Genomic DNA, 12,267 nt, shown 5'->3' with positions numbered 1-12,267 from the left:
CGGAACACAGTCGCAAATGGAAAAAAAAACCCTGTGAATTCGTGGAACATGGCTGCGAATAGGAAAAAAAACCCACGAATTTGTGGAACACGGCCGCGAATAGAAAAAAAAACCCCCCACAAATTTGTGGAACACGGCTGCGAATAGAAAGAAAACCTGCGAATTCATGGAGCATGGCTGCAGATAGGAAAAACCCTGCAAATTTGTGGTACACAGCTGCAAATAGGAAAAAACCCCGCGAATTTGTGGAACATGGCTGCAAATAGAAAAAAACCTGCGAATTTGTGGAACATGGCTGCGAATAGAAAAAACCCACGAATTTGTGGAACATGGCTGCGAATAGGAAAAAAAACCTGCGAATTTGTGGAACACAGCTGCGAATAGAAAAAACAACCCCGCGAATTTGTGGAACACGGCTGCGAATAGGAAAAAAAACCTGCGAATTTGTGGAACACAGCTGCGAATAGAAAAATAAAACCCCGCAAATTTGTGGAACACGGCTGCGAATAGAAAAAAACCCCGCAAATTTGTGGATCACGGCTGCGAATAGCAAAAAACCCCACAAATTTGTGGAACATGGCTGCGAATAGGAAAAAAACCCCGCAAGTTTATGGAACACGGCAGCGAATAGGAAAAAACCCCGCAAATTTGTGGAACACTGCTGCGAATAGAAAGAAAACCTGCGAATTCGTGGAGCATGGCTGCAGATAGGAAAAACCCTGCAAATTTGTGGTACACAGCTGCAAATAGGAAAAAACCCCGCGAATTTGTGGAACATGGCTGCGAATATAAAAAAACCTGCGAATTTGTGGAACATGGCTGCGAATAGAAAAAACCCCACGAATTTGTGGAACATGGCTGCGAATATGAAAAAAACCCCGTACATTTGTGGAACATAGCTGCGAATAGGAAAAAAAAACCTGCGAATTTGTGGAACACAGCTGCGAATAGAAAAAACAACCCCGCGAATTTGTGGAACACGGCTGCGAATAGGAAAAAAAACCTGCGAATTTGTGGAACACAGCTGCGAATAGAAAAATAAAACCCTGCAAATTTGTGGAACATGGCTGCGAATAGAAAAAAACCCCGCAAATTTGTGGATCACGGCTGCGAATAGCAAAAAAAACCCACAAATTTGTGGAACATGGCTGCGAATAGGAAAAAAACCCCGCAAGTTTGTGGAACACGGCAGCGAATAGGAAAAAACCCCGCAAATTTGTGGAACACTGCTGCGAATAGAAAAAAAACCCCCGCAAATTTGTGGAACACGGCTGCAAATAGGAAAAAAAACCTGCGAATTTGTGGAACATGGCTGCGAATAGGAAAAAAAAAAACGCTAATTTGTGGAACGCGGCTGCGAATAGGAAAAAACCCCGCGAGTTTGTGGAACACGGCCGCGAATAGAAAAAAACCCCCGCGAGTTTGTGAAACATGGCCGCAAATAGAACCCCTCCCTCCCCCCGCGAATTTGTGGAACACGGCTGTGAATAGGAAAAAAAAACCCCCACAAATTTGTGGAACATGGCTGCAAATAGAAAAAAAAACCTGCAAATTTGTGGAACACGGCTGCGAATAGAAAAAAAACCTGCAAATTTGTGAAACACGGCTGCGAATAGGAAAAACCCCGCGAATTTGTGGAACACGGCTGCGAATAGGAAAAAAAACCCTGCAAATTTGTGGAACACGGCTGCGAATAGGAAAAAAAACCCCGCGAGTTTGTGGAACAAGGCAAAACTGCGAATTTGCGAATAGAACAAAAAAAAAACCGCTGCGAATTTGTGGAACACGGCTACGAATTGAAAAAAACCCTGCAAATTTGAGGAACACAGCTGCGAATAGAAACAAAACTCCACAAATTTGCGGAACACGGCTGTGAATAGAAAAAAACCCCGCAAATTTGTGGAACATGGCTGCGAATAGAAAAAAAAACCGCGAATTGGCGGCACTTTTTTCCGCGAATAGAGAAACAGGTCGCATTTTATCACCCGCGAATACGCTGAACCCGCAAATACGCGGAACCGCGAATAGCTGTATCTATGTATCTGTGCAATATATCCACAGCCTAGATGTTAAACAAATGTACATGTTGGTAATAGTCATATTGACAGACTTTTTAAACCCTCATTTATATACAATTCTTTGCAGGGAGAGATGCTTCGTGGACGCCCGGTAAGTATATCGACAGACTTGTCTGTAGATTTTGTTTAATATTGTACATATTGTGGTGGTTTAAGTTTCCTCTCCCATCTACATGCATTTGTTTTCAATTTTACCAAGTTATATCAGTGTATGGTTCCATTCTCACATCATATAAATACTGTATAGGAATAAGAATACAAAAAGTTGAGTAAAATGCATTTAAGGGCATCAACTCTCGACAGGGACCTCGTGGACAAAAAGGACTTGGAGGAGAGGGTGGACTTGCTGGGGCAAAGGTATAACCATGAGTACCACATTTTACTTCATGAATCCCACTTATTACACTAAAGGTAATAAGTTACTTATTACTTATTATTGCACGAAAGGTAAACTTTAGGACTTGCCTTGATAAGTAAGTTACCTGGTGACAGTAACAGAAAAGGTAGATATCACACAAGGATGCTCATTGGTGCGTTTGCTTCAAGTTTCAGTTAGTTGAGGAGAGCGCGCAACATTTTCAAAATGAAGAAGCAGTTACTTAAAGCTTTTTTTAGGGATTGTGACTTATTCGTCTATTAAGTGGATTTATCTTGAAGGTTCAAACACAGTGTTATGCCAGGAAAGAGACTGCTTTCTGACACATGACAGAGAAACAGGTTTAGAAGCATAATAACAGCAGCTGGAAGAAACAGGGTGAAAGAAAAAACAATGGGATGGTTATTCCTTAATTATCAAGAGCATGGATGAAGTTGTATTTTATGAGTAACTTGCGGAGCCTACCCGTCGTTTCGTTGACAGACCAATTAGTCGTCCTGTTTGCCAAAATTAATTTACCCGTGCGAAGAGTGCTTTAACCTCAGCGTTGATCAGGTAAAGAAAGGAAATTGTAATGTCCTCTGCCACCACTAGGTGGCGCTACACGGTACACATATACAAAGAGAATGTATGCCCTCCGCTGGCCTCTACACTCCTGTGTGAGGCCGCGGCCACATAGCTTCTGTTACCCCCCACACAAAGTTGTAATTTTACCACGAATTTGAAGTTTGTAACCGAAAAGATTTGGCTGTGCATAGAACACACATAGAGAGAGAGAGAGAGAGAGAGAGAGAGAGAGAGAGAGAGAGAGAGAGAGAGAGAGAGAGAGATAGGGAGGAAGAGAGAGAGAGAGATAGGGAGGAAGAGAGAGAGAGAGATAGGGAGGAAGAGAGAGAGAGAGAGAGAGAGAGAGAGAGAGAGAGAGAGAGAGAGAGAGAGGGAGAGAGAGAGAGATATATATATATATATAGGGAGGAAGAGAGAGAGAGAGATAGGGAGGAAGAGAGAGAGAGAGAGAGATAGGGAGGAAGAGAGAGAGAGAGAGAGAGAGAGAGAGAGAGAGAGAGAGAGAGAGATAGGGAGGAAGAGAGAGAGAGATAGGGAGGAAGAGAGAGAGAGATAGGGAGGAAGAGAGAGAGAGAGATAGGGAGGAAGAGAGAGAGAGAGATAGGGAGGAAGAGAGAGAGAGAGAGAGAGAGAGAGAGAGGGAGAGAGAGAGAGATATATATATATATATAGGGAGGAAGAGAGAGAGAGAGATAGGGAGGAAGAGAGAGAGAGAGAGAGATAGGGAGGAAGAGAGAGAGAGAGAGAGAGAGAGAGAGATAGGGAGGAAGAGAGAGAGAGATAGGGAGGAAGAGAGAGAGAGATAGGGAGGAAGAGAGAGAGAGAGATAGGGAGGAAGAGAGAGAGAGAGAGAGAGAGGGAGAGAGAGAGAGATATATATATATATATATATAGGGAGGAAGAGAGAGAGAGAGATAGGGAGGAAGAGAGAGAGAGAGAGATAGGGAGGAAGAGAGAGAGAGAGAGAGAGAGAGAGATAGGGAGGAAGAGAGAGAGATAGGGAGGAAGAGAGAGAGAGAGATAGGGAGGAAGAGAGAGAGAGAGAGAGAGAGAGAGAGATAGGGAGGAGAGAGAGAGAGAGAGAGAGAGAGAGAGAGAGAGAGAGAGAGAGAGAGAAAGAAAAAGAAAAAGAAAAAGAAAAAGAAAAAGAAAAAAAGGGAAAGAGAAAAAGAGAAAGAGAAAGAGTTTTGCCTTCTATAGGTATAGATCAAAGAGTTTGATGAGTTCGTCTGCATATCAAAGAATGTATGGTAAGGATGTCCCAAAAGAATAAGTTAATCTCTTGTTTTAGCTTCAAGGTTTCCCTGACTTGTTCAGAAAGCTCATCAGGACATGTAGAGAAAGTCCCTTTTGTCATTTCCAGTACAAGTGACCTGGGCAGAAAACAAACGCATGATGTAACTGGAGCGCATACCTCCACCAGGCTGAATAGTTTCCGTTTTGTATCCCACTGATAGGCTGGATCTGGATCCGGACCTGAAACAAAAGCGCTTGTTCTTGTCACCTAACCAACTCGTACAAAGTTTTGACATAAGTCGTCCACAACTTTTTGAGATATCGTGCTATATATCATTTTTGGCCCCATCCCTTAATGGTGAAGAATAGCTTGAGAACATTTTTAAAATCTCGGATTCGAATCTTCACCAAAATTGAATCAATCCATCCTCGTCACGCTCCCAACTCATCCACCAAGTTTCATCCCAATCCGTCCACAACTTTTTGAAATATCGTTCTATATATCGTTTCTGACCCGATCTCTCAATGGTGAAAAATCACTTTAAAATTCTCGTAGGATCCGGATCTTCACCAAAATCTAATCATTTCGTCCTTGTCACATACACAAACTCTCCACAAAATTTCGTCTGAATCCGTCCACAACTGTTTGAGATATCCTGCTCACAGACAGACAGACATGGGTGAAAACATAACCTCTGTATACCTTCGGTGATGGAGGTAACTAGAGAGTTCATAGAGCACGATGCCCCACACAGTGTTCAGGTATAATACTGTACTTCAATTATAATAAAATCATGATTTTAAAGGTCATTAAAAAAATCGGTATGGTTAGCATTAGTGAGACAGTCTTATATAGATCACTTTTCTACCCTCATTAAGCCCCCACACCACCCACACCACCGCAATCCCGGCCTCCTTCCAAATTTCTAGTTTTTCCTCCTGAGCATTTCCTCCTATATCCATCTTGTCCACCCCATGTATCCATCTTGTCCACCCCATGTATCCATCTTGTCCACCCCATGTATCCATATTGTCCACCCCATGTATCCATCTTGTCCACCCCATGTATCCATCTTGTCCACCCCATGTATTCATCTTGTCCACCCCATGTATCCATCTTGTCCACCCCATGTATCCATCTTGTCCACCCCATGTATCCATCTTGTCCGCCCCATGTATCCATCTTGGCCACACCATGTACCCATCTTGTCCATCCCATGTATCCATCTTGTCCACCCCATGTATCCATCTTGTCCACCCCATGTATCCATCTTGTCCACCCCATGTATCCATCTTGGCCACACCATGTACCCATCTTGTCCATCCCATGTATCCATCTTGTCCACCCCATGTATCCATCTTGTCCACCCCATGTATCCATCTTGTCCACCCCATGTATCCATCTTGTCCACCCCATGTATCCATCTTGTCCACCCCATGTATCCATCTTGTCCACCCCATGTATCCATCTTGTCCACCCCATGTATCCATCTTGTCCACCCCATGTATCCATCTTGTCCACCCCATGTATCCATCTTGTCCACCCCATGTATCCATCTTGTCCACCCCATGTATCCATCTTGTCCACCCCATGTATCCATCTTGTCCACCCTATGTATCCATCTTGTCCACCCCATGTATCCATCTTGTCCATCCCATGTATCCATCTTGTCCACGCCATGTATCCATCTTGTCCACCCCATGTATCAATCTTGTCCACCCCATGTATCCATCTTGTCCACCCCATGTATCCATCTTGTCCACCCCATGTATCCATCTTGTCTACCCCATGTATCCATCTTGTCCACCCCATGTATCCATCTTGTCCACCCCATGTATCCATCTTGTCCACCGCATGTATCCATCTTGTCCACCCCATGTATCCATCTTGTCCACCCCATGTATCCATCTTGTCCACCCCATGTATCCATCTTGTCCACCGCATGTATCAATGTTGTCCACGCCATGTATCCATCTTGTCCTCCCCATGTATCCATCTTGTCCACCCCATGTATCCATCTTGTCCACCCCATGTATCCATCTCGTCCACCCCATGTATCCATATTGTCCACCCCATGTATCCATCTTGTCCACTGCATGTATCCATCTTGTCCACTGCATGTATCCATCTTGTCCACGCCATGTATCCATCTTGTCCACCCCATGTATGCATCTTGTCCACCCCATGTATCCATCTCGTCCACCTCATGTATCCATCTTGTCCACCCCATGTATCCATCTTGGCCACACCATGTACCCATCTTGTCCATCCCATGTATCCATATTGTCCACCTCATGTATCCATCTCGTCCACCCCATGTATCCATCTTGTCTGTTTGAGGAGGTAGTGCTTGAGGAGGTCGTTTTAGGATTTAGTTGTTGATAAACCGAGTACACCGAAGACTTGCTGCATATTGTGCCGCTGCAAGACTCGGTGTGTTAAAACCTGCAGAACATCTTTGGTATGTGCAATCAGAAAATGGAGTAGATATTGAGTGCACATCATGCACAATGAGCCTGGAATACTTAAATTAAGTGAGGAATACATTGAGGTGGCTCATTTGCATAAAACAACACCCAATAAGTTTAAAATCACAAAGAAATGATGTTATTTTTCACGTCACAGTGAAAGGACTGTCAGATTACTCTAACAGAAGAAGAACTTTGAACAGCATAAGAATTTGTCTTCAATACATAACTTTTGAAAGATCACATTGGAGTTGAAAAAAAGCATCAATAAATTGTTTGTTTTTCAGGGTGACACTGGACCAATTGGCCAACCAGGACCACCAGGTCCTCCTGGGATGGTGGTACGTATTTGTTGCAGTCAATCGTTCCCGCACCATGTCGAATGTCCTTTTTTACCATGTCGCAAACCCTAACAACTCTACTAGAAACAAGTAGCGCCATCAGGGGAAGTTTCTCCTCGAGCACACCATCCTTTGGAGGTGACGTCGAGGTGGCTGTCCTGCCTGCTCAGTTATTTGTGAGCAAATTTATATCCTGTCGTTTATTCTACAAAGTGTAGATCTTTGCACGAGACTACAACCTAGCCCGATTTGTTGTGCCATTGTTGGAGTAAACATGAGGTAAACGTGAGTTCAACATCCTTCTTGACCCTTCTTCATCTCGGATCAGTGCAACAGCACGTTGAGGTTTCACAAATGGTTTCACAAATGCAATGGCAGATCATATCACTTGTGCACTAAAGCCTTGACATATCAACCTCAAGGACCAGCAGCAGTTGTTGTTGTTGTTGTTGTTGTTGTTGTTGTTGTTGTATAGCCCCGGACAGTTCTGTTGAACAAGCCCGTGGCATGGAGACAACCGATCGATCACGCAGGAGCGACCCAGGGATCCCCCACATTCAGAATGGTGTACCCCCACCTTCACAACGTCAGGGCCACGACAGACAGACAGACAGACAGAGAGGGAGGGAAAAGGAGGGGAAGGGAGAGAAAGGGAGGCAGAGGGTGGGAGTGGGGTGAGGGAGGGAGAGGGAGGGAGAGCGAGAGGGAAGGATAGGGAGTGACAGGGAGTGAGCGGGTGTGAGAGAGAGGGAGGAGAGGGAAAGAGAGGGAAAGAGAGATTGGGAGAGAGAGAGAGAGAGAGGGAGACTTTGACTTTGACTTTTGAAGCTCTTTTATTATAAAGGTAAGAAAACCACACAAGTCATGCAAATAATAAAGTCACTACAATTCCAAACATGTGCAGCCGAACAACAACAATAAAACCACCAAACACTAAAATAAAAAATTTAACAAACCATTATCAAGTTTACAAACCCATCCTTTACACACCATTTTTCCACAAAGGTTTGTAAATCATCTTTCATTTGGCAAAAAGAGAATTCCAAGCGTAACCTTGCCATGACTAGAGCCTTAAACACAATTACCACATCACATAAAATATCAGCATTTGCCAGGAGCTTTGCTTTTCTTGTCTTGTAGATTGCTAATTTTCCAATAGAAATTAAGAAATTAACAAGAGCAGTCTCAGAGCGTTTTTTGTAACTAAGCGGTATTCCAAAAATAAAAACCCGTGTAGAAAAAGAAAAGTTCATACGATTAAAAAAAGTTGATAAAAAACCAAAGAAGGGAGAGAGTCTTGCACAATCTACGTAAGCATGGAAAAGGTCTTCAGAAATCATACAAAAAGGGGCATTCCACTGAATTATCCTCATTAAAACGATGTAATAAAACTGGAGGGCAACACCAAATGGGCGAGTCTCCAAGCAATATCACCAGTCCTTTTAACAATCGGTGAAACATACATTGCAGACCATTGCGGATGGGAGGGAGACCCAGAAGGCAGTTTCTCTTTCCATCGAGCCCCAAAAGAAAGAGGCTGTAACGAGGGAAACCGAACTGAGATACACAAACGATACAGTCTCTTTTTATCCTTGCTGGAAAGTGGTGATGAGGATAGCAAGATAGATGTTGTGGCGCTATCAGCCGGCAGGCTAGAGCTAGCACAGATCTGTGGTGGTGTACGGTGGTCACCAATGTTGGCAGTTGAGCTCAGGCCCAAGTGCCTAAAAACACACAGGATTTCCTGTAGGACCTTGGCGACGCTCCTCAAAGATCTGATGCCAGTTCTTACTTGAAGATGTCCTGCGGAGAACCAACTGTTCCTGTTACAGTCACGAAGGTCCCGAGTCGTGCTCACTCCAGCACTCACAAAACGTTGCACAAAGGCACGTGAGCGAGGAATAGCAGGAAAGAGGGCATTGTAGAAAAGGGGTTCCCGGAGGAACCTTTCACTGTTGTATGTCTCCATTTGCCGAGTTACTCAAATGGACCGCCAGACGTTCAAGACATCTTGGTAAAAGTTAGGGAGCAGCGAAGCATCGACATGTTGCAGCCCCATGAAGAAGAGTTCACAAGTGTACCCAAGCATGCCGGCTTGTTTTAATATACAGTTTGCAGTCGATTTCCAGGGCAAGGCCTCCAGAAATATAAAACGACGAGCTGTAGAGACTCGGAAGGCCATCACCCGACAAAGAATGTCCACAAGCCCATGACCTCCTTCTGCCAGTGGGAGGCAAATAGTCTCTGGCTTTAGCCAGTGTTTGCCATCCCAAAAGAAGTCAAGTAAGCATTTTTGAATTGATGACACCAACGTTGCAGGTGGCTGCAAGGCAATCATTTTATGCCATAAGAGAGGGGCCACCAGGTTGTTAATGACCAGGGCACGATCTCAAAAAGACAAGGTCGACAAAATTCCTCTCCATCTGTTTAATTTATTGCTAATTTTGTGGAGCAAACCATCCCAATTCCTTTTGACAAAACCAAGGGTTCCAAGATAAACACCGAGGTATTTCACACCTTCTTTTCCCCATGTCAAATTCATAGGGAGAATTGGAAGGGCAGAGGGTGGCATACCGCCGACCCAAACTGCTTTGCATTTCGACCAATTAATTTGCGTTGCACATGCTTGAGAGTAGACCCGTAGACATTCAAATAGCAGAGCAATGTCATTACTGCTGCGAACAGCAACACATACATCATCAGCATAGGCCGAAAAAAAAGTTCCTCTATCTGTACTATCGCTTGGAGCATAGACATTAACAAACATAAATCGTTGCTGATTGTATTCAAACTCTACATAGGCTAGATAGCCTGGTACGATTTCCTTAAAGATAGGGGGGGAGACAGACAAACGTGTAGGCCTACTGACAAAAAAAGCAATAACTGCACTCACAGAATCTGTATTACTAAAAAACCAAGTGCCAATCAGCTGTTGCTGCCAATCAGCCATGCAGTCTGCAGTGGCACGAGTTTCTTGCAATAAAAGTACATCAATCTTTTCCCTCCTGGCTAATTGCACAGTCTGGGGGACCAACGCAGCTGACTGCGCCCACCATTAATGTTCAAACTTGCTATGTTCATAAAAACATAGGCAGCAACACAGCCATTACAGGTTTAATTCTGTCCTTGCTGTGACAAGGTACCTCTTCAGTCTTTTCAGTGATTTATCAGAAATATGAAGGGCCGCAGATTGTTGTACAACTTCCTGAGCCCCAATAATGAAGGCGTGAGTGTCAACGAAGAAATCGCAAATTTTCACGTGCTTTTTACAGTAAGTTTTTTTTGTAGGAAATCCATGATTTCAGCAGGAGGGACAGAGTTTCAAGAGGCATGCTCCGATGAGAAGTAGGCCTCACCATCACTCAGTGAGGCAACGGAAGAACCTCCATCAGAGTCACAATCATTGTATTGAGAGTCCATTGCCGAAGCAACGGGCTCATCAGCGCGACAATCTGAGACTTCAGCACTATCATCCTGCTGACCATGAGCTTGACAAGGCTCAGCTGCCTCAATGGAGGATTCGATCACAGACGGATCACTAGTTCCGACACACTCACCACTCCCCACAGAGAGAGGGGTGGCACAATCAACACAAGCTTCAGCAGGGGACACACATGGAGGCTCAACCTCACATGGAGGTTTACCCTCAGAACACTGGAGAGACTCAGGTGCTGTCTGGCCAACACATACATTTTCAGCATTTATCACATTACCCTCAGAATATTCTGAAGGCAGAGGAGGCTGAGGGATTACCTCAACTGGAGGCAACTGCTGAGGAAGAGGTCACGCTCCACTATTACCTTCACTAACCACTTAAGCGAAGGTTGGAGGACCGACCAAGACCTTATTTTCAGGCTCGTTGAGGTCGCTAGAAGGTGAGAGGGTTCTTTTCCTGGTTCTCTGTTTGTCTACAATGGGGTTTGCATCAGCACCATCCATACTGTTTACATCATCGACAACGATCTCAGTAGAGCCCTGCTGTTCATCACCATTCAGGCTAGTGACTCTATCCGTGGACTTTTTCGGGCACGAGTCCTTTAAATGACCATATTAACCACACTCAAAACAAACTAGAGACTCTGTGGAGACAAAGACCCGATAAGTGTGACCTTTGACCTTGAAGGGCAGGAGCAAAGAAAAGCCCATGCTCGACTATTTGAGCAACCATTGGTACTGTGGAAACAAAGATTACCACACGTTTATTCATGCGAGAAGCCGCTTTTACATTATCCAAACCGATTATCTCTCCAACGGCAAGGATAAAGGCCTCGACGTCGATTCCCGACGGAGGTGAGCAAACGAACCCATGCTTCCGGGTTAGCGCTTCAAGAGACGTGTAACGAGAGCTATCCGCCATCGTTTCCACGTTTAAACAAAGGATAAATGTATAAAGGGTTAATGAAGCCAAAAAGCTCCAGTAAACAAACGAAAAATAAAAATATTTACGAAAAAAGAAACGGAAAAAAGTATTATGATTTGTAACACGAAGCGAAAAAAAACCGTTAAGGGGAAACCCTTACCGGTCTCACCACGTGTGCTCTCTCACTCTCTCACTCTCAAGGGGGGGGGGGGGGGAGGGATGATAACGTGGAAGAGGGATACACAAAAGATGGCCCAAAGGTGAGAAGAGGAAAGGGGAGGGTAAAGATATAAACCACGAGCACGGAGCTACAAGGCCAAAACACGAGCAGACGCCATGACACCACACCCAACGCACCAACAGCCAGCAGGTGGCGAGAGAGAGTAAGAGAGAGAGAGAGAGAGAGAGAGAGAGAGAGAGAGAGAGAGAGAGAGAGAGAGAGAGAGAGAGAGAGAGACAGACAGACAGACAGACAGACAGACAGACAGACAGACAGAGAGAGAGAGAGAGAGAGAGAGAGAAATGGAATGGAAAGGAAAGGGAGGTAGATAGGGAGAGGGAGTGAGAGGGCATGAGAGAGAGGGGGAGGGGGAGAGAGTGGGGGGAGAGAGAGGGGGGGGGAGAGAGAGGGAGATTGAGGAAGAGAGAGAAAGACAAGAGGGAAAGGGCCGGTCCATGGGGACCAATTGGCACTCTGACCATGACTGCATTGCCCTGACTAATCCGGGCAGCAGAGAAGAATGGGGAAGATTTTGCCTCGACTTGTATTGGGGGGTACAAACACCATGAAGAGGCATCCCCGATACTTGTAGGAACAGCAGCAGTTGTTGTTGTATAGCC

General features: G+C 44.8%; 1 protein-coding gene across 1 annotated transcript in view; it reads left to right on the top strand.

Moving 5' to 3' along the window:
• Nucleotides 1–12,267, top strand: part of LOC137424097 (uncharacterized) — a 175,100-nt gene that overhangs the window by 73,446 nt on the left and 89,387 nt on the right. The window contains exons 7-9 of the mRNA XM_068111564.2: nucleotides 2,146–2,169; nucleotides 2,382–2,435; nucleotides 7,014–7,067. Of these exons, the coding sequence (XP_067967665.2) occupies nucleotides 2,146–2,169; nucleotides 2,382–2,435; nucleotides 7,014–7,067 (132 nt within the window). The remainder of the gene's footprint in view (nucleotides 1–2,145; nucleotides 2,170–2,381; nucleotides 2,436–7,013; nucleotides 7,068–12,267) is intronic.

Source organism: Myxine glutinosa, chromosome 3, assembly GCF_964187855.1.
Source record: "Myxine glutinosa chromosome 3, kmMyxGlut1.1, whole genome shotgun sequence".
Lineage (NCBI taxonomy): Eukaryota > Metazoa > Chordata > Myxini > Myxiniformes > Myxinidae > Myxine > Myxine glutinosa.
The sequence above is the reverse complement of the archived record's forward strand: the minus strand, read 5'-3'. Positions and strand labels throughout refer to the sequence as shown.